Below are 27,250 nucleotides of genomic sequence, written 5' to 3' on the forward strand. Positions count from 1 at the left end.
TGAGAGTAGTGTGTTTACCTTATTAGGTGAATTGTCTTGCCTAAAAATCATTTTATCACCTTCTCAGTGGTTATGTAGTTTATTTGTTTAACATGCGTGACTTTGGCTCGGGTATGGGTACAGCGTACATATTGTACCTGCTTAATCGTATTGATCAACGATTTGTAATTACAACAATATCAATTAAAATACTAAACAATAACGTGGAATTTGTCAATATTTTATGTTATATGTTTCATAAGAAATGTAGAACAATACATTTATGCCATATTTTGCTTCTTGCTTGTGTAAAAAAATTAGCCTGAGTGAATTGTCCCTTTCAAGGTAAAAATATAAAAAAAAAAAAATTAATTGCATCCCGAAAAAAATCCGTGGCACTATATCCTATATGGAATGAAGTACTGATTGCGCATGCACCAAATGCAAAAATAAATTATTTGATATTATTTTTTATGTCAATTAAACATACATATACACAAATAAATACCAATTATTGTTCAAATGAGTATCATTTATGCTCTGTCGGCGGTGGAGCATCTTTAAAAATCAAATAAATCTTATTTAACAAAAGATCATAATTTTCTTGCATTAAGTTACCTATCTTATAATAGAAAATTCCAGGATGTAATTATCTTGATATATTATATTACGAGATGGAATTATCTTGTTGTTTTAAATTATCTCCCTTCATTTGTTTGATTATCTCCCTTGGTATGATTACAGAGAATTCCAGGAAGAACCAGGAAGGCATTGTATCCAGCTCCATTGTATATTTCACTAGTCATGTACCCAATAATCCAAATGATCCTGCCCCACTCAAACTGAGGAAAATTCTTGACATGGTAAGAGAATATTTTAATGTATATTTCTGTCATATAAAATCAAATTAATTTACCAGATATTTCTTCTTTTAACTTGAAATAGAATTACAGTGTAGTCATTTCTATGTAGACACAAATTTGTCTGACAAACTCCTCCTAAACTACTTGACAGAGTTTAATAAAATGGTACACAGAACCCTGACATAAAAGGGAGTTAAGTAAACTATATAAGGGTCTGCAATGTCCCCTGTTAATGGAGTTATTACTAAATTTGTGCAGCGGAGGTATTAGTTGTCCACTCTGGCAATAGTTCTAGTTTTATCAATATAAATGATGAATCATGAAATTTACATGCGAAAAAAAAATTGGTTTACAGTTAGTATAGTTATGGTATAATGGCGTAAGGTTAATATTTGTTTGAGAAGTATTTCCTCTGATCTTCACTAACAGGCACCGGTTACCATCACCGACCAGACACCAATGGAAACGGTTGTAGAGATGTTCCGCAAGCTCGGTCTGCGACAGACTTTGGTCACACATAACGGGTATGTATCATACAGAAAACGTCTTTAAAGAGAAACCTGTCTTTACTGACCTTCATCAAACCTTCCGTCAATAAACCTCTCTTTATTGACCTTAGATGAACTTGTGTCTTAGCTCAGGTTTGTTTGAGAAAAGAGAAATAGATCAAATGCCAAATAACTTGATAAAATGCTCAATAGGAAAAAATCTTGAATCATTTAGATATAGTGATGAATTAAAGCATACCTGAATAACACTGGAAATTTTTGATCTGTTGTTTTGATCTTAAACATAACAATCAGGGGTCAAGACAGCTTCTTCCATTATCACCTATGTGGTCTCATTCAAGTCCAACATTAACACAGAGATATAATTTTGGTAACAAAATAAAGTCTTCTCTTGCAGCAGATGTAGAAATGAAACTGTCAAGAAGCAAAAATAATTGAAAGTAGATATTGTATGTATTGTATGTCTATTTTCACGCCTGATTTGCTGGCCGGCCCGTTGTAGGATTATGTATGTCGCGGTATGAACAATTCTGTATGTTGTATGTTTAATATTATTCATCAGACAGTTGAGAAAAGTTAAGAGAAACAACAGGAATACAGATGAACCCACGCATGAGTTGCCCGGGTAACATATTACTGCTTCTCATTATGTATTGTGTGCATTTAAAATTGTGTGCTTGTTTGAAATTAATAATGACCAAAAAAATAACATTTTAAATCACTTTTGATTTGAATCTAAAATTATCATTGAATTTTTTTTAATGACTTAACATTAAGGCTATATGCTACCTTTCATTGTACGCATTAAATCATTATTTTATGCTAGAATGATCTCCCTTTATACACTCTTTTCAATGCTATCTCATCATTTCTCATTGTCAGCGATGCATGCAGTCTCGTCCACATTGTATCTTCACATTCAAAAATGCCTTAAAAAACAGTCTTCAGAAACAATAAGCTGCAAGCAATAAATAAAAGACAGCAACATATTGTTAAAAGGAAAATCCTTCCCAGAACAATTTTGAATTTTAGAGTGTACATTTCTGACCTAGGCATATGGTTTGTCTAGCCGTTCATTTTGTAAAAAGCAAGAATACAAATTTGTTTCTGACCTTAGTGTATGGTTTGGCTAGATTTATTAAAAAAAATACAGGTTAATGTTTTGCTAGATCAGTTCAAAGTGTAGCTAGTAATGTTGTTAAAATTAGGGAAAGGTGAAAACTTTACATTGTAGCTAGACTTGTTTTGTTAGATAGTCATTCAGCCTCAATAAATATTTGTGTTATTTACCCAGGTAAAGAAATTGTCAAGTATGGGTAAAGGGATGAAAAATCTGGGTAAAAGGGATGAAAAATCTGGAGGGAAAAAATCAACCTAAAGTCAATCGTTAATAGTCTATAGAGATTTTGGGGGTTAGCTTAGAATGCCAGAATCCTTTAAACCACTGGCTAATGCCATTTTGGCCATTTCAAAATAATTTGTAAAGTTGAATGTATTAAAACTTTGTCTATTAATGATAAAGAAATCATTGATTAATTTCATTTCATTGGAAAAAGAAACAACCTTGTTAACAGATCAATCATTTTAATTGCAATAATAATTTCTTATGATTAATCAGATATTTCAAATTTCTTTCAGAGATGAAATTTTAACAGTGTGATGTTGTTTTCCTGACTAATTCTTTCACCAATGAAATCTCTTCTATATTTTTTTCATTGTGTGATTCTAATCATTCGTAGTAATCAATGATAGGATTTTTTTGTAGAATTATCTTCTCTTGTAAGCAGGAAATTTTGGGCATTTTGTGTTTCTCTTGTCTGTTGCATTCCATTGCCCTGTCTCCATTTTATATGCAGATTTTTTTTCTACCTTGCAGACATTTCCTGTCTGAAATAATACAGATTCAAAATTTAATGAAGATATATAGTAATAAGAAATAAATGATCAGTTTATTAGGGATTTCCATTGAGGATGGAAATCCCTATTGTTATTGTTCTGTTTTTTCTTCTTATTATTATTATTCTTTATTTTTCTTTTTTTTTCTTATTTCCACAAATCTTGTTCGCAGGATATCTCAGGAACGAAATAAGGTACGACGCTCAACTTTGGACACGTTATGAATGTACATAAGATCTTGAAATGTACGTTCGATTTTTTACAAAAATGTTCAAGGTCAAGGTCATAGACGTAAAAAACAATTTTTTGGAACGAAGTTTAAGCGCTCATAACTTCATTACCGTACGGTGTACATCGTTCACGTTTTGTTATTCAGATAGATCTTGACATTGCGCGTGCTTTTCCCATGCCATGTTATCAGAGATTATGTCAAGGTCAAGAGTTCGCTACGGGGTCAAACAAAGGTCAAAAACGAAATTTCACCACAGAAAAGTTTTGAAAGTTGGATATGAAAGGGCATGCCCTCAGAAATATATAATGACAAGTTTTAAGGTCATGTGATCCAAAATGCCGGAGATATAGGCCTTTGAAAAAAGGCTATTTTGGCGTTTTCCCGCCAAAATTTTTTAAGGTTTCAGCGCCTTTAATACTTAACATACATGCTTGATTTTTTGTATAGACATAGCATGGACGAATGTCTACAGAACTTATGCTGTTTTATTGACCTTGACATTCATTCAAGGTCACAGGGTTCAAAAAGCTTTAAATCTTTAAACGACTTCTTCGTAATAAATAAGAGGTGTAGAGCGCTGAAATTTGGAGACGTTATGTACGTACATGAGTTCTTAAAACGTACTCTCGATTTTGGAGGATAACGTTCAAGGTCAAGGTCACAGACGTAAAAAACTGCTTTTTTCGAACGAACTTTAAACGCTCATAATTTCATAACCGTACGCTACACAACATGTACGTTTCATTCTCCATGTAGATCACGATAAGTCACGTTTTTTTCTCATTACATGTTATCAGAAATTATGTCAGGGTCACGAGTTCACTAGGGGGTCAAATGAGGTCAAAACAAAGGTCAAAAATGAACTTTACCATAGAAATGTTTCGAAGGGCGCATATGAAAGGGCATGTTCTCAGGCACATAAAATGACCAAATTCAAGGTCATATGATCCAAAATGGCGGAGATATAGGACATCAAAAATCGAAATTTTAGTTTATATTTGCCCCTGCCCGAGACGTTTCAGCGCCTTAATACCTGTATGTACAGTGTTGATTTTTCATACCTATGTTGTATTAACTTTTGTCTTCACAAGTTATTTATTTTTAAGGGGTTATATAGAAAAATGGCGGAAATATAGCTCTCCAAATATGGCAATTTGTTTCTTTTTCTTATTTTTGTCCGTTATTTGTGAGCTCGTAGGGCCTTTATCATCTCATTTAGAGTGTTGATTTTTTGTAAATGTAAGCTTTAGCCTATTGTCTGTACAGGTTTTTAATTTCAAAGACATGAATTTGAAAATGGCGGAAATATAGACCTCCGAATATGGCGTTTCGTTCATTTTTTAACGTAAATTTTAGGGTAATTCATGAAAATTCAAAGGTGAAATGTTTTGAATCGGATGTGAAAGATCATGCTTTCAGACACATAAAATGACCAAGTTCAAGGTCATATGATTCAAAATGGCGGAGATATAGGACATCGAAAATCGAAATTTTAGTTTTTATTTGTCCTTGCACGAGACGTTTCAGCGCCTTTAAACCTGTATGTACAGTGTTGATTTTTCATACCTGTGTTGTATGAACTTTTGTCTTCAAAAGTTATTTATTTTTAAGGGGTTATATAGAAAAATGGCGAATATATAGCTCTCCAAATATGGCAATTTGTTTCATTTTCTTATTTTTGTCCGTTATTTGTGAGCTCGTAGGGCCTTTATCGTCTCATATAGGGTGTTGATTTTTTGTAAATGTTAGCTTTAGCCTATTGTCTGTACAGGTTTTTAATTTCAAAGACATGAATTTGAAAATGGCGGAAATATAGACCTCCGAATATGGCGTTTCGTTCATTTTTTAACGTAAATTTTAGGGTAATTCATGAAAATTCAAAGGTGAAATGTTTTGAATTGGATGTGAAAGATCATGCTTTCAGACACATAAAATGACCAAGTTCAAGGTCATAAGATTCAAAATGGCGGAGATATAGGACATCGAAAATCGAAATTTTAGTTTTTATTTGTCCTTGCACGAGACGTTTCAGCGCCTTTAAACCTGTATGTACAGTGTTGATTTTTCATACTTGTGTTGTATGAACTTTTGTCTTCAAAAGTTATTTATTTTTAAGGGGTTATATAGAAAAATGGCGGAAATATAGCTCTCCAAATATGGCAATTTGTTTCATTTTCTTATTTTTTTCCGTTATTTGTGAGCTCATAGGGCCTTTATCATCTCATGTAGAGTGTTGAATTTTTGTAAATATAAGCTTTAGCCTATTGTCTGTACAGGTTTTTAATTTCAAAGACATGAATTTGAAAATGGCGGAAATATAGACCTCCGAATATGGCGTTTCGTTCATTTTTTAACGTAAATTTTAGGGTAATTCATGAAAATTCAAAGGTGAAATGTTTTGAATTGGATGTGAAAGATCATGCTTTCAGACACATAAAATGACCAATTTCAATGTCATATGATTCAAAATGGCGGAGGTATAGAACTTTCAGCGATTTTGAGTTGTGATTACATGATGTGGCATGTGGCCAAAAGGGAGATAATCGGTATCTAATACTAAAACTCTAATCGTACGTGTTATTCCGCATTGGTCCAAGATCTTTATAAGAAATGGAGAATTTTTGCACTTTAAAAAAACCTGAAATTCTAATGCGTTTACCTATTCATTATCAAAATTGATATTTTGAACCTAAATCTCAATCGGAATTTCCGAATTTATATCACGGTTATCAAGGAATAATTACCTGTCAGAAAACATTTTTAATTTTGAAATTCATAATTAGCCAGCCAATCAGCGGCTGGGTTAAAATTCTGTCCTGGGCTCAATCTTCGGTACACAAGGGCCGTTTCGAATGTATTTTTACATCTAGTTTTCAATACTTTTCGGGATGTTTTAAGTGCTACTGTAATAGGGAGGGTTTTCCACAAGAGACCAGGAGGGGCGATCCGACTGTATCTCCCGTTATATGTATAAGTCCCAAATCGTGATCGTATAGTATTTTTAGTATACAACGGATCCGGTTTCCTCCACAGGTTACAGGCCTGTATCTCAACAGGTTCGATCTCTAGGATGTAGCGGAAGCACTGACACTAATCCAATAAGTCAACTAGGTAAATACAGGTACAAATAACTATTTATTATATAAAAGACAAGTAGATTAAGTATTACATAGAAGATTCACAATAGTGCCCGTTAAGACAGATAACAATAAGAGATATAAGTGCCGAAGCAGTTACAATGTATCCAAGATTAACTATAGCCAAACTTTAGGCCTAATTAGCTCAGTCCTGTGTGATTACCACGTTCCCTAAACAAAGCCTAACACCCTACGGAGCCAACTAGCTCTGCTCCCTACCTATTCCCTAAGTCAAGACCAAAGCTTCCTTAGAAGCAGCCCCTTTTATAACAACTCATCAACCCAGTACCCCAAAGTGACCACTGATTGGTCAATGTCCGGATGTCCGGACAGAGCACCATATTTAGGTGAAACCGCTGCTACAACAACCCACCTACACACTAAATATAACTTCCGCTTAAAACAGACAAGACTCAACTGACTGATAAACACCTCCCAAGTGTACCACACGTGTACTCCGGCCAGCGGTCATCATCGGGGTGATCATGAGGACAACTAGGTTGATGAATGTGACTGCTAAACAGCAAACACACCCTAGATAAGACCTGTTCTCACGGTGTTCCCCTGAATTTGGGTCAAATATACATAAACAGATCACTGAAGTGAAGACTTAGAAGAGTGCAATAACAAATATACATACTGTAGAAATAAATGCAACAATGATAGAAACCCGTTCTATCACACTACATATACACGTATATATGAACAATGTACACGTGTTTGCGTAAATACACGTACATGTGTAACTACACCGCATACATGGGAGGCCGTCCTTACGTGACCCTAGCTGTTAATAGGACGTACATTTGAACAAACAAACAATAAAAGTAATGCACAAACACAATAACTGACAGGTTTAAAAACCTTTTATGTGTGTGGCAGAGCCGTCACCTGTGACACCGGATGTTCAAACACAACCGGTGTTATTTTGAGAATCCACCCGGCCGTTTTGAGATCACAGAACCAAATAAATTCCCTAGAGGACCGTGTTAACGTTTGCTACTATTCAGGTTAAATGAAGTTATCAAAAGTCGTTACAAATTTTACATCTACATGTATTGTCCGACCCACACATAAACCATTAACTGGTGTACCCTGAATATATCCAATCAGCAGGCTCCTATATATTCACCTCTCTATGAAATCTTGTGCCCAAAGGGGGATTCCCTTAAATCTGTTTTTCGGTTGAACCAGACTACTTTCGTAAGAAACGCTTTCTGATTAATATTGAGTGAGATCGTCCGTTCGTTCAAACAATCGTGTGTTCGCTAACATTACTTATATCATTACATAGGTGGAAATCCCGTGTTTTGATCGCGATCAAATCTAGTTTTATTTATAATTATTAATGTCTTAATGGAACGCCTTGCAAAATTTCAAAATCTTGATGTTAAATCACAAATGAAAAGAAGGAAAACAACTATGAAAGAAGGGAAATAACTACTATCAAAGAGTTAAAGGGAAATAACTAGGTCTATCAACCTGCTTACAAGGAGATAAATCAGCGGAAATGTTGGAGTTAGCTTCCCTTGATTGATGCATGTGGCCTTAAAATGATTAGGAAAAGTTGTATTGTATTGCATATGTTGATATGACAAATTTGATTGGAGATTTTTATGTCTGTATAAAAAGATGACAGTTGAAAAATAGCCACACCCATCTATTACTAGATACAGTTGAACTCTTCTGATGTTAGGCTGCTTGAACAGTTCATTTCAAAATAGAAGGGGTTAATACTTATGGTTGTGTTGGTTTTGACCAGTTACTTCAGATCTTTTTTTTAAAGAAACATACCTCAAACTTCAGACTTAAGCAAACGAGAGGACATAATGATGATGATAAATTGATAAAACTGAAATTACTCTCATCCCCATGCAGTGATGAATACTTGTTGACTAAGATTTCTGCAGTATATACTGTCAGCTATTAAACAGACATAATTTTCTCTATGTAGAATCGGTAAAAGCATGAATACTCTTGTATGTTATTTTTCATATAATATAAGAAAAAAAAGAAAAAGATCAGCTAAATCTTTTTGTAGGAATGGCTGTGTGCAACCTTCTCACTTACTGGAAGGAAAATAATAATATGTCATATTTATGTATGAGAAATCTTTTTATTGAATTGTGATTTTTGAATCATTTTATTTTACAGTCGCCTCTTAGGAATTATCACGAAAAAAGATGTTCTTCGCCATGTGGCACAACTACAGAACCAGGACCCTGAGTCAATATTGTTCAACTAAATCCACGCCCTGATCTCTATCAGCATAGTGCTCCTCAGTGACATGTATTCACATTAGCCAATCACCAGTTAGATAACAACCTTTGTTAGCCAATCATCTGTGAGATAATAAATTTAATGTTAGATATGAATGTTGTTTACTCAAAACAAAACTCCATATGAGCCAAGAGACGGGTTGTATTGTAGAAGTTTGTTGTATGTATTTGAGTAGAGGATTTATGACAATGTCAAATAGGCGTCTAATGTTGAAATGGACACATGCTACACATCAGCTGAAATGAAACAGATCTGAAGACTTCTTTTGATTTAGAAAATACATTTTCGCAACTTCACCGGAAATTATATGTCTTCACATACACATCTCAACTGAGACAATGGTGATAGGATCTTCATGGACCTGTGATAGAGCTTGTTTCCTCAAACTTAATTGTTGCTTTGTTCAGATCAGAAAACAGTGGCTTATAAGTGCTAAGGATATTTACTTCAACCAATCTTTGACAAGTTGTTGTTTAAGTCTATTAGCCAATAGGCATATAGGCTTAATTCCTGAAACTGCTCCTTTTGATGATATCCTGGGGAATCAGAATTTAATGTCCATGGTACATCTTCTGTACATTATTAGCATGGTGATTGGAAACTTAAGTTAGAATAAGACACAGCTCACTTGTTCCTGTGCTAGATCATGATTAACTGCCTTTAGTATGGGGTTTGGATCCCAGGAATCACTCTCATAGGTTTCTTGCACAGGGACATGGCATGTATTTCATTTATAATACATACCATGTATATGTTGAATGTTGGTTGGAAATTTGTGCCAAGTTCCTGTGGTTCCTCAGGCCATTGGTGTGAAGAGATCTGGTTTATCAAAACCATGTACAGACCAAGGACAGTTTACATTTTACTTGCCCAATCAAGCTTAAGGTATTTTTCTCTGAAGAGAAGACTGAAATAAAGTTAATATAGCTTTTAAGACTAGTTGAAGTGTTGGTGGTTTTTATGTTGTCAAAAAGTGTGAGAGATGCATGTTGAATGAAAGAATTTACCTGAAAGAATTTAAACTAATTTTTTTATGATGCAATAGGTTCATCAATAATTGCAATTTCCATTGTCAGTCTTTTTATTATAAAATCCATCTAAAACTTATATGATTGCATCAGTCATTTCATCATAATCAAATTGAACTGGTACCTAAAAATTGAATGAAAAGAATTCATAAATGTGATGTCTTTCAGCTTCTTTGAATATCTTTTGTACTTCTCCTGAAGCCAAAATTTTGTTCTGAAGTCAGTGTCCACTGTCCACAAATCAAAGTGATACTGTTACGTGCAACATTTTAACTGAGTGTGTGCAAACTAATTTTTCTTATAATCTTTTTTTTCCAAAAGGTAAATGATATCAAGATTAAAAAAACTATCCCAATTTATAAAGAAAAAAAATATAAATTTATGCTTGTTTATCGTAAAATTAGGACCAACATTTTAGCCATTTAAAGTGTCACTTTAGAATTAGCAAGTTAAAATAGCATATACTATGTCACACTTCAAATCTGTAAGGTTGTTATTTTTGCGGTTTTTGTCGTGAAACATATACAGGAGTAAATTTTGTGGAACACTAACTTCTATAAGTTATGAATCTAAGATATTACTGTCATCTGTATTAGTTTTCTTTTGAATTAATAAAGACTGGGGAATAATTACTTAGGAGTAGATTAGTTTATTTTTTCGGATATAGTTTAATCACAAAATTGTCAATGTCCTTACAGTATCAGTTTTACCAGCATTCGAATGCAAAGAAATGGAAAGCATGGATGACAAGTGACCATTATAGTGTGTGTTAGGAGATGAGTATAAAGTGCTTTAATTACGAATTTATAACCATTATTTAGTTTCATTTTGTTACTGCCAAAATATGCAAATGTAGCCTTTTATTAAAGTTATTAAAGGTTTAATTTACCAGATCAAAAATACTCTCCTCTAATTTTCTCAACAGTTAATAATTTTTTCTCTGGTTAATAAAACATTTTATCAACCTTATCAAAAGTCTATAATTGTATATTCTTTTACAAAGAGCTAATGAGTATGATTTATGTTTATACTGAATGTTTAGTTCTTGGCTGAAGTCAAGTGATTTTTGTTGCCTGAACAAGTTTTGAAGGGATTACAGTAAATTTCAATTGATATTAATTTTGATTTTAGAGAGCATGAAATTCAAGTAAATTTGATTTCACATATATGCGCAAGTTGTACATAAAGAGATGACAATATTTGTCACTAAGATGACATAGGAAATGAATACCTGTATTGTATACCTATTATTTATATATAAATATGTGTAATCAGTTACGGGTTTGCATGCTCTAATTAGTTGATTTTACTTCTTATAAAGAAATATAGACAGATATAAATGTATATGTGGATGTAAATTCAGTTATAGAAATATTAATTATTATATAATAGATATATATTATATCTTTGATAGCTAGTAGTTTTGCAAAATTGAATTACATGTGTATTATATTCAATTAGTTCATCTGGTTTTAAAAATAAAGGTTACTGACATATTATCTAAAAGTGCAGCATAATATTAGGATACTAATATAGTTATAGAATATTCCCAGTGAGGAAGTAATTAGAAAGTATGTATGTAAATATATATAATTAATTATAATATATAAAAACATCCACTTTTTTCCCTTCCGTGTAGAATATGCTGAAGGATTCTCAAACTGTTTGTATGACTGTATAACTGTTTGTAACGCTATGTAAAATGTACAAATTCAGGAACATAGGCATCAGATGAAGCCCTAATTTTGTTTTCATTATTTTACCTGACAACCCTTCGATTCTCTACCGGTATGATTTTGTGTAACCTAAGCTTTAAATTTTATTTCTCTATAGAACTATTGTACATGCATATCTTACAAAAGGTGATAGTGCTTCAGAGACTACGTGTAATTTTGAAATGTGCAGTGCTGATCAACTTTTTCAATCAAAACCATGTTTAAACCGGTAAAATTATGTTTTTGTAATATTCTGTTCATACAAAACCATGTTAAACTGAAATTTTTTGACTGAATACTGTATGTTTTGTGGAGTCCTTTTAACATACAGAGTTATCTACCTTCATGAGTTATCTACGCTTGTGAGTTATCTACCGTTACTTTCACATCGGTAGCTTGTGTGAAAATGTAAAATATTTTCTAAAATTTTACGATTTTCTTATAAAAATTGATGGCTGCTCACTCATGTAGAAAACTCTATATCTTAAGAGGAAAAAAGTTCAAGTTTGTTACCAGATTTTTTTTTAAATAATTATGAATTAAAGAGAATTTTTGAAATGGGTTGGTGGCTAAATTACTTGATATTGTTTTATATTATGAAAAGAGCGAGAGTGAAGTTTGTTTTTCTTCTTTCTTTTGAAGATGGATGTTACTATGAATTTGATCATTATTTCTGAATTTGTTTATTTTTGTACTTAATGAAAGATTATGTATCGTAATGGTACAGCTATTAAGTTTTCTTTCTGTGATATATTTAAAGTTTACTTGTAGATTTTTGGTTGTTAGAACATGTATATAAGTTGAATTTTAGATGATCAAGTTGCAATTTATTTGACGTTGGGAATGTGTGACTGAATGACAACTTATTTGAGTTATTTGTGAAGCTGGAAAAAAATCTTTTTTCTTACAATTACAATGATTTCCCTCAAAATTGTATTGAAAAAGATTTTAAATGTTTGAATTGAGTTGCTGCTTGACCAATACAAATGTGACAGTTTGATTAATTTCATTTAATAAGATGGCTATGACCTAGTTAGAATTCATTGGTCAATTACTAAAATGATTTTATTAGTCATCAAGCATGATATCAGATTTTCATTGGTCAATCACCATGTCAGATTTTCATTGGTCAATCACCATGTCAGGTTTTCATTGGTCAATCACCATGTCAGATTTTCATTGGTCAATCACCATGTCAGGTTTTCATTGGTCAATTACCATGTCAGATGTCAGATTTCTATTGGTTAATCCCTATCACATCAGATTTGATGAATAGCTCCGTATTAATTATTGATATTGGTAGATAATTACCTCTACAGATGAACACATTCACACCTTTTAAACTGCCACATTTGTATACATTATGTATATCATTTAGAATCAAATGCAATATAGGAACACAAGACAAGAAAATCTTCAAAATTTATGAAATGATGGATTTTTATTAATAATCTAAGTTAATAATGTCCTATTAACAGTTGAGGTCACTTAAGGACGTGCCAGGTTTTTTGTTGGAGGAAAGACGGAGTACTTGGAGAAAAACCACCAACCAATGATCAGTACCTGGCAACTGCTCACATGGCATTGAAACTAGCAAGAGAATTTGTGGTATATATGTCATGGCATCTTAACCACTTGACCACTGCCGCCCTTTTATGAAATGAAATACTAGGTATAGATATCAGGGGAGTACATATTGTACTACATACCAGAATAATATGAAACAGATATCACTTAAATAATTAGGCTTGTCCATATCACATTTCTCATACCATGTGGATGTTTATCTTAAAGCTTTATAACATTCCTTAAACCTCCATAGTTTTTGTTGTTGGTCAAGTTGTTGTCTGTTTCATAAGTCTTATGTCACTATTGATCAGATCTGAATTTAATATCACGATTTCATATTCTGTCCTCAATATTCCACAATAACCATTCTGGTAGGTTTAAACTTCCACAGCTGAATGGAAAGTTTAGCACTTACGTATGGATGATTGAAGTTAAGGTTGATGTATACCAGATACATGTAATTATAAACCTTTCATCATTTTCTCTGGAATCGGTTTACAGTAGTCTAAACGGTGAACAATACATATACATGTATATACGAGTTAATTCTCCATGCTAAAATACTCAACATGTTAAAAATGGGTTTTATTCAGGCAAACCATATTTGTTTAGTGGGATTGGACTGGGTCAATCATTGGTGACCAAGTAGCTTACTCAGTAGCGCATCCGGCTAGTGTTCAGAGGTCCCAGGTTCAAATCCCAATCTGGCCGTTACATGTAATCCTCTCCCGATACATTTCCATTTTAATTTAAATTCAATATGAAGAATTCCATTTTCTTTCACTGCTCTAATTGTGGATGTCTTGAGGCCAACTCGATTTACACTCTTTTAAAGTGAACAGTCGGGCAAGGATGGCTAAAGTCGGTAAAAATGGTGTGAATTTATCCAGTATAATTTCTTATGAAATAGAAAAATAAAATCTCTCGCCAAAATCTGTCTGCGTACGAAGAAATTAATTTAAAGTATGGGAATTCTAAAACGTCCTCCCGGCTTACTATGTCCGTGGTTACATTTCCTTGCAGCCTCGTTTTCAATGCTTTCAACTTTTCTTTACTTTAATGGTCAGAACTGGGAAACTAAGCATAACTTGACCGTCGTATTAATAAGTGAGAACTTTTGGAAGGCCAATGAACGCATTTAGACTGGTTTTCTTTGCCCGACTATTCACTTTAATAAGACAAGTCTTGTAAGAAGATCTTCCATCTCAAAGATGGAAGATCTTCCAGAAGCAAAAGAGCTACAAATGAAGTGATTGGATGTTGTATTCTAGAGATAGAAGATGGTCAATCGAGTTAGGCTTTGGATGAAACTATAGGTCTGTTTGAAACACTGCCACATCTATCGTTAGACACTGTGTATCACTTTTATACTTACTGACAGGTGTTACTGTACATGTAAGTTATGGTTGTGTTTCGCGTCAAAATATCATATAAATGTCTTAGTTGATTTTTAATTTTGTATGTGTGAAAGAGGAAATGGAAGATACTTTTATTTTACTAAGTAGACCATTCAATGATGATTTTATGTAATAGCACCCGTTTTTACGGTTCTATGGTTGCAACATTTCTAACATGAGACGCTCTAGTTTATTTATGTTTATAGGGAAGGTAATCAGAAGATTATCAAAATTCCACTAAAATTACATTTTTAAGATGTATATCATTATCAAGTAGTCTTGTATTCTTATGAACAATCAATTTTTAACATTTCCCAATGCAGTATGTTATTGACACTTAATTATTTTCATTAGGTGTAATAACCTATTCACCCCTGAGATTTCACAATGGACTGGTCTAGTCTTTTGATTTAGAAGAGTCTAAATGTGTCTCCAGGGGATCTTCTATTCTTCTAAAGAATTAGTTCTACAATTAATAAGCTGTACACCCAACTTTGAGTCTCTTTTCCAGTTATATTAGAATGTGGTAATGTGTGTGCATGTGAATCGTTAAGAATCCTGAATGTATGAGTATTGTTAAATAACTAAAACGATACAAGTGGATGCGTGTTGGCCCAAATCTGCTTCAATGAAGTCGGGTTTGGGGTGTTGGATCTGGTGCGCATTATACCGAGGATGTGATAATGTTGACGTAATATATGTAAATTTTATCATGAATATTTATGTTGTGCCGTGATGAAACAAAAATAAAAGCAGAAATTGCAGCCATTTGGAACATATTTCAACTTCTTGTCGTTATTGACTTCAAATCAAACGTGACCTTCCTGTTACATGCAATGCTGTACACCAACTTTCTTTTGCGTGCGATTTAATTTTGCAAATTTTGCAATCCAAGTAAATTCACAAAAGTTAATTTCTACAAATTTATATCAACATCCCTTGCACAGATATGAATTCCATTCAATTTTTAAATCTGTGAAAGTTAATCATTACTAGCTTGTATTGAAATGGAAATCGCAACATTTTAAATTAGTAGCTGCAAAATATTGTTGGTATTTGAGATTTTCACACATAATACACAAACAAAAAAGAAAAACGACAGGTAATATGAAAATGTCACTGATTTATTTGGGAAGTTTTAAATGAAACTTGAATCATACAGTGTACATATCTACAACCTGAACCATGCCCTGAATGTGTTAGTTTACTATTGACACCTACCATTAGTACTTAAAACTAACAAACTGTTTAACTAAGAATTTTTATGTATTTTTTTTTAATTAATGCTGAAATAATCTTAACATTATTTTCTTAAAACATTATCTTGAACTAAATGTTTTCAAGACAAAATACCACTATGAGAGATGGAACTACATATTGATGTTTTGAAATCAGTTACTGTAAACGTGGAAATGTACATGGCGGGAAAATTTTCGCTAATTATGCAAAGGTTGCTTGATCGCCAAAATTCCTCCAGCCCCATCCTGTACGATTTCGTACATCTACGTTGTGTATCTATCATAAACATAACAACACAGTTAAAGTTTTATGCATGAAAATCACGAAATTAAACTCACATGAAAATATCCACGTTAACAGTATTTTGTTACTTCAACAAAAAGACTAATTGTCTAATACCCCAATACTTCAATGAATACTTAATTAAGAATTATATTTTTAACTCGGGTATTCAATACAACTGATATCTAGGACTCTGCAAGATGTAAGTAGAGGAAATAAGATAAAAACTTTACATTGACATAACATAACTGTACAACTGTTCCTTTTTTTACCAATATAGACTTACTGTATTCGACCCAATAAGCGCCCATGTCCCTATAAGCGCCCCTCCTCGTTTTTGAGGCCTCAATTTCTATTGCCCAGGTATAAATAAAGACCAAGACTACACAAAACTTTAGGTTTGCAATAATTTTGTCTTATTAAACACCTTTTCACTTTTTCAATATTTTAAATGCCCTGGGCGCTTATTGGGTCGAATACGGTAGTCTAAATACATAATACAGGGACATGAATTGCAACCAATATGGTACATATCAATACATATACCTGTATATACATATACCATCGGTTGGAAATGTCCCCATGGCACATGAATGAACTAAATGTAAGTATCAATTGGGAATACCACTCAGATGACTGTAATATTTTCATTACAGTATACAAATTAAACATCAACTAAATCAATGTATATCAGTATCATGAACATATAGTAATTTAACATCACGTAAAATGTTCTTTCCTGGCAAGCTTAAAATTCAAACCAACATGAACCTCTTTTATGATTTCAAAATTTATGGTGAAGTTATACTATTGTACAATCTCAGTTTGAGTATAAAGTACTTTATCTAAGAATCGATAAAATATCAACCATATATTGCACAATGTATATATATCTCCAGGACTATCATAACGTAAACATTTTAGTATCGGTATACAACTATGTACCATGATTGAAAATATATTTTATATATTGAAAACTATAATTAAAGCCATTTATGTTTCTAATGTAAACTGCCTTATGTGTATAAAGATAAATGTAATTATGAAGACTGATATCCACTACTAGATAAATGTTTATAATTATACAACGAACAATTGTAAACAAATAATTGCCAGTACACTTCGTTATCTATGTATTAATGCATCATACAATTATTATCTAGTAACAAATGGATTCTTTTGACATATTCCAAAATATTCTGTTAAAAATTAACATTAAACTTTCAATGGACTAGTAAGTATATAATTTTTTATATAAAAACACATGTTTAACAGATTGTATATTGTTTGTAAAATCAATCCATTATGTCAGAATGTGTTTATCTTTTGGTCCCAAAAAATCATCAAGCCGTCTCAATGACAAAGTTTAACTTCGACAATTAGAATGTACATGTATATTAACTCATTCACCCCTGAAATTTCATAATGGACTGATCATCTAGTCTTTGATTTAGAACAGTCTAAATATATCTCCACGTGTGAATAAGTTAAGAAGCAGAAAGACAAACATCTAGAGTTCACATTATTTCCAATTCACTGATGTTGCACCAAGAAGAGCCATATATATTAGGCTTGTTTTTAGAGGTTTAATTTCATTCCTGTGGAAAATTACTGTACAATGAGCCAAAGATAAACCGGATACTGCATCCCCAGCTCAAACTACCTACATTGCCAATTTTCCGTATTACCAATGAAATTCCATCTACTTCAATAAATCAAATGTTCCCTGTCATAAGTGGCAGTCTAGATTATACATTTTCTGAACAAATGACCGATTACCATAAAATATGTAGCCATGTCACATGCTTGCAAATCCACTTGTACCTTATTCCAATGTCGGAGCAAACATCTTAGCATACAGATAAAATAGGCAAAGTGAGCTGTCGATCTTTTAATTAGGTCCGGATTATCGTGGGGTTACAGTAAACAGTGTGCATCAGAGACAAGTGCTAAGAATAAATAATTATTGTGCATGATATACAAACTACTTATACTTAGATAGACGTGTTGGATTTATATATAGGTATAACAATTAACTATGATAAATTTATGAATATTTAACAGGAGAATAAAAGTAACAGGACCATGGAATGTACTAGTGAGCAAAAACCTACAAACATTGTTAATGAAAACAGAAAAAATATGAATATTTTTTAAGAATTTTACAGTTTTGTAGACTGAATTGGAAGTATTCAGTATAATAATTGATTTTAATTAAATAATTGGTCTTTGAAAAAATATTTATTTGAAGGACATTAAGGTATCAACAAGCTCACAAAAGACAAACAAGCTTAGTATTATTTAAATCAAATCTGATCTTTTTAAATAAACAAGATCAAAGATATCAATTAATTAAATTTAAAATAAAAATTCTATACCAGTGACTATAATTATATAGATGTAAATTGAGTTTTTTAATGACAAAGTGGAATTATTTTTCCAAGACTTGACTACAAGTGATATACCATATATTATAATTAACACATGAAAAATAATTCCTCTGAAACCCAGAAACATATCCTTGGTAACTGAGTATGGAACAAGTAGACCATTTTAATCTCAAAACAAATATGATATATATTGCAGGAAAAAAATAACAGATGCATCATTGTTAAAAATATTCTAAAATAGATATAGAGGGAATAGTTGATTTCAACAAATAAATGTACCATTTTTGTATAAAATACTTTCAAATTGATAGTGGAAAAAGTGGATTTCAACAAATAGATGTACCATGTTTGTATAAAATATTTGCAAATAGATAAAGGAAAAAGTGGATTTCAACAACTATGTAAATATATATGAATTTTCTGTACTTCATTATATGAATTAGAGTTATTTGCTCTTGTCAACATGCATTAACTCCTACACCCCTGAAGACACATTTGAAGTCTTCCGACTCAAAGACTGGAATAGTTCATTATGAGTTTTCAGGGGTGAATGACTTAATTATTACCTCAATAGCATGTGCAAAAATACCAGTAACATGTTGTTTTTGCTGTTCTAAACACATGATGTATAAAGTCAATACTTTGTCACAACAGCAGAAAACTTTCAAATTAGATAATGGAAACAAATATTTATACTATTTATAAAGATTTCAACATAAACATTTGTATAATATAGAAATACAGAATATAAATGGATTTCTCATCATAGACTTTATCTGATCAAAAAGTATTTTCTTGTACACCTAATAAAAATGATGTCAAATCATTGTTACGAAAGAAATACAATAATATTTTAATATAATTCATATATATCATAAATAACTTGGATACTTCGAATTCGGAAAACTCAAAGAACTTGGATAATACGAACTAAATTTTCGGTCTGAATGACAAAAATCATACATAAATATTTCTTATAATTCAAAATGAGATATTTTCGATAACGAAATCACCGAAAATGCTGATTTCTTTTTCTGCCGTAGAACGGCATTTCAAAATATGTGTCTAGGTTTTCTTGTTATAATTTTGCAACTAACATCGGCTTTTTTGACGTCTGTCTTGTTCACATCATTTTACGACATGGAACTAGTCTATTTATACCAAGTAAAGAGATCGTCAGTAGACATGAGAACTCGCTTAATTCAAACACTCGGATAACTCGAAGTTTTATCTCAGTCCTTTCCAGTTCATATTAACCGAGTTCCACTGTATATTCAAATAATAATACAATTTATACTTAAAAGTATAAACAATAAATTTTTAATCAGCAGAAAATTCAAGAACATGATGCAATTCAATTACAAGAAAAGACCAATGATTTTTTATCACTAAAATTAGAAAAATGAGACACTTTGGTATAACAGGTATTAAGTAGTTCAGTTGAGTGTTTGGGCAATCCATTCATCCCAATTTGAGCTTATTAATAAGAATTTAAATTAACAGATGAGGTGTTTAATATCTGGTGTGGAGAAACTTGCAAACTTCAAAGTATTTGGTATTTTCTACTTACAATTAGCTTGTGTCCTTCTTTAACTGGTTAATAAGATTACCTCCCTTTCTTATATTGACATAGTTATTCCCCCTTCTTTAACTTTATACTGATATAAACAGAATTATCTCCACTTCCCTAAATGATAGAAATAAGATGATCTCCTCTCCCTTTTACTGACACTGACAAAGTTATTTCCCTTTATTTAACTGATAAAGATCAGATTACCTCCCCTTCCTTATACTGGCATTGACCAAGTTATTTCCCCTTCCCTAACTAACAGAAATAACATTATATCCCCTTCCTTATACTGACATTTACCCCTCCCCCCTCCCCCCAAAAAAATATAAAAAAATAATTACATACGAGGCTACCTCACTTTCCTTCCTACCTGTATCGCTTAAAAAGTGTAATTAAACAAATAATATTTAATATGGAATTAAAATTAGGATTAAATATATTATATCTTCATATAAATACAAACACAATATACAATATTCAGAGACAAAAGTAAGATGTAGTCCTTCCTTCAAAACAGTTTATCTACATATAATGGTATAAGGTGTAGTAGATGTTACAAAACAATCCTCAGCTCACCTCCATATATACCAAATACAAAATGGAAGCACATATTAATAATAAGTTATCAAATTGAAACTTTTTGAGAAACCAATGCTAATAAGAGAGAATTTGAACAAAGAACTGTAAAATCCAAAATCAGAGAATAAAAGATGAATGGAAAATTTACAGTATGATAAAAGAAAATGTCATCTTCACAAGTTAGGTAGTTTTAATATTTTTCATGGAAATGTCGACAGAATTACTTATTTATATACAAAAATACAGTTTAACTGTTACTTGTATTTGTTACAACCATATACACAAAAAGGTTATATTACACATACCAATTCCTCACACAGATACATTCATCTTTGGCCTCTGCAAAATTGTCTTGTCACTCCCTGTAAAAAGTTTGTCTTACAAAAACACAGAATTAAAAAAAAAAAACAATAATACTATTAAACAAATTTTTTCAAAAACTTACAATAATATTTGAATCTTAATTCAGTATATTTACTTTCAAATATTTTTGAAGTCATTGAGTAAATTGTTATTGTTTATCAACTGAAGAAAATTATTGGTAAACTGTCTAAAAAATTCCATTGGCTTATGAACAATAATTAGAATTTTTGACTATTAATACTGTATTATTTTTTATATTTCTTAATACTTGATGCATGCAAATACATTTGGAATTTAATTTTATGTTTTTTCTGCTTTTTTTGATACTGGATGTTCATTCTTCTAACTTCCTCAGTGCAAAATTGACTTGCAAAATATAATGATTCATAATTAATTTGAAAAAAAAAATTAATATGATTCATCATAATAACGAAATTGATGGTGTTTTTCATTATCAAAAACACTTTTTTTCTAAATAAAATAAAGATTTTTTTTTTCTGCTGCATTTGTGATTGTCTTGACAGATTGAAACAATTATCTTTAAGTACTGTCAGTAGGCAATTCAAATTAAACTGTTCATATTATATAATGTATATCTTAGCAACACAATAGCATGAATAGCCACTTGACCACAGTGACCAGTAAGTGAAAGTCTTTGGTGGTGGTCAGAAAGCTTGAAAACTTGTATACTATGATTTAATTCTAAGGAAAAAAAGTACAAGGGCATGGGAGTCTATTCAAGACTAAAAACTTTTCACTAATATTGTGAATACAATAAATAGAAATGAATAAATTGAATAATTGTCTAACTTGAAAATTAAGGAATTAATAGATATAAATTATATCAAGCTCTCTTATAATATTTAATTTAAACTTATATAATTAGATATCCGAGACAAGCTATCATATATATGTTTTTAATGCCCAAATGTGATTTTCTAAGTTTAAGTGAATTAAATTTTTCAAGAACAAATTTTCAGCATTCTTTTTTGGACTAAAGAACTTGTATTTACAAAGGTATCACATCATTGCTACAAAGAATGCCTTATTTCTGCTCTAATGTATTGCTTAAGATTGTCAAAAGTAAGAGAACTTTCAAATTAGGACACAGGAATGACTATTCTAGATTTGATATTCTTTCAATGAATAGAATCTCCAAGTTAGTTTAAAGAAAGTTAAATGTTCACAAAGTAAAATGTTCAAACAACAGTCCATGTTGAAGTATTTAAAATATACTAATAAACATGATAAAATGAACAAGGTATGTTTGTAAGTCACAAACTATATAAATGATCACCCTTGCTACCAATCTCAATGACAACAAATCCCAACAACCATATGAATCTACAATGAGTTTGAGCTACCATGTTTCCATAACAACAATTAGTTACCATGGAAACCATGTATATCCAAGGCAATGCCATGTTGCTATGATATCATTAAATTACTACAACAACCTTGCGTAAGTTACCATAGCAACATGACTGAACCTTTTATTTTCATGACAGTATTATAACAATCTGTTTCCATGGTAACCTTATCTTACTAACCTTGTTACTTTGATTCCATAGTTGCATATCGTGACAACTTTTTGTAATTACTGAAAAATAATAACAGTACCAACACAGAATTGTACAGTAAAGACATCTTACTGTTACCATGTCAAAAACAAGTTACCATGGCAACTCTACATTTCTATGATGAAATAGTTACCATGACAACCATATGTTATAACAAATAACCTTATAACTCCATGACAACCTCTAGTGAATGTGAGATTTAACTATGTACAACTACTATCAACAGATACATCTAACATCCCGTAGTTCTCATACATCATCTTCGTTGATCTCATCCTCTTTTATATTACTTTCATCTATGGACTCTATGGAGGTGAATTCGGAAGCAGGCTTAATCTGGGTCATGTCAAGTCGAGGTAAGGTCATTTGCTCGGGATACAGCCAGGGCTTCATTCGAGGAATTATTCATGCTCTTCTTCCATGCTTCATAGTTTTTTGCATGCTTTGTAAATCCTACTGATTACCTGTTAAAACAAATAAAATAAATTTTTTTTTGGTTAAGGTTGATCTTTTGTTCTATATCCCATAAGTTAATTAGTCAGAATTCGAAATCAACACTCCCCAACTGGCCAATTGCAAGTTGATTTTTGAAATGGTGAGTTGAAAAATATTTTACATACAATTTTTAGCAAGCAGGTGTATCAGTTGTTATTCTCAATAATATAGCCAGAGAACCAGACGTCCAAACATTGTACCATATGGGCCTTGAGACAGTGACTTATTTCACATTATTTACCTAGTCTACTTATACGTTATAGTAAGCCTATCAATCCAAAGCAAGTGATACTTTAATCGTATGTTACTAGTTTTCATTTACACAAATTGTCACATTCTGAAAATAAATACACTACACTATAGTAACACTAAAAATTTTACTTTCAAAACCGCAAGCTAATTTCTGATTGCCAAGTTGAAATTTTACCAACTTGCCGAAAATGGATAGTGGCTTAAAAAATTAATTTCTATCCCTGATAGTTACATGGTATGATAAGTTTTGGAGGCGCAACTGTCCAAAGTTGGATTTTATGCTTAACAACCAATTAACAGCTAGGGTCAAATTAGCATTTGGCAGGGTAAGTAGGTAAAAGAGGGAACCGCCCCACATGGGATTCAAAATGAAACCCAAAGGTGGACGGCTTGTGGTAATACATTATCTCGAAACACCTGAACCATTCTGTCACCGCAGTCCTTATCTAAATCACAACACAGTGGCGGTAAAATGTCAGGACAATCAGCCAAATCAGCTACCACATCATAAACAGATTTTTCAAGGTAGACTAGTACCACTAGGTTTGGCCAGAGCTTACCCAGAAATGGGCCATTTGAAAGTTGTCTTGTTAGGTTGTTATACAAAGGTGGTCAGTGTGTCAGCTTATACTATACAGGGGCAGCGGTGGACGGGTGTTTGAAATGTTCCTGGCATATTATGACAAGCCCTCCAACTTCCATGTGAGGCAGTTGCCAAGTACTGACAGCTGGTCGGTGGTTTTTCTCCAGGTACTCTAGCTTTCCTCCACCCACAAACCTGGTACATCCTTAAATTACCAAGGATGTCATCAATAGAACGACTAATTAAACCAAACCAATTTGCAGTACAGATTTAGTCTGGCAGCTACCTTTCTGGTAACAGACCTCAAATTCAAGCCCAGACATATTAAACAAGTTGTAGCAGATTCTGTAGCCAGTAGGCAACTTATCTAATGCATCTCAATCTTTTGAATCTAGATCTGACATGTCTCCAGCCTGAGCATTAATGATTTACATAATTCTGTTTGTGAAACAGGTGTGTCAACTCTCAGAGAAATCTCCCGTGTGGCTATAGTTACACAGCAGTGGTATAAACACCTAGGGAGACTGACGTCGTCTATATTGATCTCACTCGTGTGTACGTAGATACCAGTAATAGATCACTGAAGTCTGATAATATTCCTGGATTATAATATCACGACTCATTAATAGTACTTGTATAATGTAACCTGTTCTGGATAAATGATCAATGTGTTTACATAATTATACAGTATTGTGATTGTGATATTTTAGTCGCTCACATGTAAAATGATCATTTTGTATGCATAATTCTGATAACTATGTAATGATGTCTGTTTAGGCCAAAGTATCATTTGTCAAACATAAATGAGATATTTTAGTCAATAATAATAAGACTAAAACAATAGTTAACCAGTTACATACCTGCCAATTTTCTGAAATTCCCATGGGGGTAATTGTGTGTGTCTAAACTTTTAACCTTAAAAAAGTCTACTAAGTAACCCCTTATGAAGAATTGAAGATTGATTTTTGCACATTTAGACCTATTCTTTCTTATGGTTTAGTAAGATTTTTTACATTTTGATTATTTAGGAATTTGGACTTGTTAAAATGGCCTAAAATAGGGGTTCAAAATCGAGAACCTCCCTCCAAATTACCAAGGGTTGGCAAGTATGCAGTGTTTTGTTAAGTAGTTCATATTCATAATATGCTATTTATTTGTATCTTTTTAATAATGTCTTTTATTCTACTTTCTCTTTTCCACAGACATGATGTAAGATTGTTAAAAATCTATACCATATATATGCATTTGAAATACCACTGGACAAATCAAAATCATGACAACAATGTCTGGCATTGTCAATAATTATACTTATTTAAGTCTAACAATTGAAGACCTTTACGTTAGTCATTAATAGCAGGTCAGTGATTGGATAGTTTATCTAGGGGAAATCCCATAGTCATAAATAGCAGGTCAGTGATTGGATAGTTTATCTAGGGGAAATCCCATAGTCATAAATAGCAGGTCAGTGATTGGATAGTATATCTAGGGGAAATCCCATTGTCATAAATAGCAGGTCAGTGATTGGATAGTATATCTAGGGGAAATCCCATTGTCATAAATAGCAGGTCAGTGATTGGATAGATTATATAGGGGTAATCCCATAGTCATAAATAGCAGGTCAGTGATTGGATAGTTTATCCAGAGGAAATCTCATAGTCATAAACAGCAGGTCAGTGATTGGATAGTATATCTAGGGGAAATCCCATTGTCATAAACAGCAAGTCAGTGATTGGATAGTATATCTAGGGGAAATCCCATTGTCATAAACAGCAAGTCAGTGATTGGATAGTATATCTAGGGGAAATCTCATAGTCATAAACAGCAAGTCAGTGATTGGATAGTATATCTAGGGGAAATCCCATTGTCATAAACAGCAAGTCAGTGATTGGATAGTTTATCTAGGGGAAATCCCATTGTCATAAACAGCAAGTCAGTGATTGGATAGTATATCTAGGGGAAATCTCATAGTCATAAACAGCAAGTCAGTGATTGGATAGTATATCTAGAGTAAATCCCATTGTCATAAATAGCAGGTCAGTGATTGGAAAGTATATCTAGGGGAAATCCCATTGTCATAAATAGCAGGTCAGTGATTGGATAGTATATCTAGGGGAAATCCCATTGTCATAAATAGCAGGTCAGTGATTGGATAGTATATCTAGGGGAAATCCCATAGTCATAAATAGCAGGTCAGTGATTGTCATAAATAGCAGGTCAGTGATTGGATAGTATATCTAGGGGAAATCCCATAGTCATAAATAGCAGGTCAGTGATTGGATAGTTTATCTAGGGGAAATCCCATAGTCATAAATAGCAGGTCAGTGATTGGATAGTATATCTAGGGGAAATCCCATAGTCATAAATAGCAGGTCAGTGATTGGATAGTATATCTAGGGGAAATCCCATAGTCATAAACAGCAAGTCAGTGATTGGATAGTATATCTAGGGGAAATCCCATTGTCATAAACAGCAAGTCAGTGATTGGATAGTTTTATCTAGGGGAAATCCCATTGTCATAAACAGCAAGTCAGTGATTGGATAGTATATCTAGGGGAAATCTCATAGTCATAAACAGCAAGTCAGTGATTGGATAGTATATCTAGAGTAAATCCCATTGTCATAAATAGCAGGTCAGTGATTGGAAAGTATATCTAGGGGAAATCCCATTGTCATAAATAGCAGGTCAGTGATTGGATAGTATATCTAGGGGAAATCCCATTGTCATAAATAGCAGGTCAGTGATTGGATAGTATATCTAGGGGAAATCCCATTGTCAATAATAGCAGGTCAGTAATTGGATAGTTTAACCAGGGAAATCTCATAGTCATAAACAGCAGGTTAGTGATTGGAAAGTATATTTAGGGGAAATCCCATTGTCATAAATAGCAGGTCAGTGATTGGATAGTATATCTAGAGTAAATCCCATAGTCATAAATAGCAGGTCAGTGATTGGATAGTATATCTAGAGTAAATTCAATAGTCAAAAATAGCAGGTCAGTGATTGGATAGTATATCTAGGGGAAATCCCATAGTCATAAATAGCAGGTCAGTGATTGGATAGTTTATCTAGGGGAAATCCCATAGTCAAAAATAGCAGGTCAGTGATTGGATAGTATATCTAGGGGAAATCCCAAAGTAAAGCATAACTGCTCTTTACCTAAAACCTCCAAGCTGGGAGTAATGATCAGAGGTGAAATGCTATAATTATAGTGATGAAATATTGGGAAATCTTAAACATTCAGTCACCACTATTCAGAAACAGATGGTTAGTGGTAGAAAACCAGAAACCTTGACCAATTGACCACTGTAGTG

The 27,250-nt window shown here is 32.4% G+C and overlaps 2 protein-coding genes across 2 annotated transcripts in view; one reads left to right on the forward strand and one right to left on the reverse strand.

Moving 5' to 3' along the window:
* LOC138328585 (H(+)/Cl(-) exchange transporter 4-like) overlaps positions 1 to 15,384 on the forward strand; it is a 68,626-nt gene extending 53,242 nt beyond the window's left edge. Inside the window, 4 exon segments of the mRNA XM_069275461.1 lie at positions 724 to 842; positions 1,272 to 1,366; positions 1,914 to 1,976; positions 8,771 to 15,384. Of these exon segments, the coding sequence (XP_069131562.1) occupies positions 724 to 842; positions 1,272 to 1,366; positions 1,914 to 1,976; positions 8,771 to 8,861 (368 nt within the window). The 3' untranslated portion in view covers positions 8,862 to 15,384.
* A 324-nt stretch (positions 15,385 to 15,708) lies between these two features.
* LOC138328586 (START domain-containing protein 10-like) overlaps positions 15,709 to 27,250 on the reverse strand; it is a 28,951-nt gene continuing 17,409 nt past the window's right edge. Inside the window, exon 5 of the mRNA XM_069275462.1 lies at positions 15,709 to 23,072. Coding sequence (XP_069131563.1) covers positions 23,034 to 23,072 — 39 coding nt within the window. The 3' untranslated portion in view covers positions 15,709 to 23,033. The remainder of the gene's footprint in view (positions 23,073 to 27,250) is intronic.

The sequence above is a fragment of the Argopecten irradians genome, chromosome 7 (genome assembly GCF_041381155.1).
Source record: "Argopecten irradians isolate NY chromosome 7, Ai_NY, whole genome shotgun sequence".
NCBI lineage: Eukaryota > Metazoa > Mollusca > Bivalvia > Pectinida > Pectinidae > Argopecten > Argopecten irradians.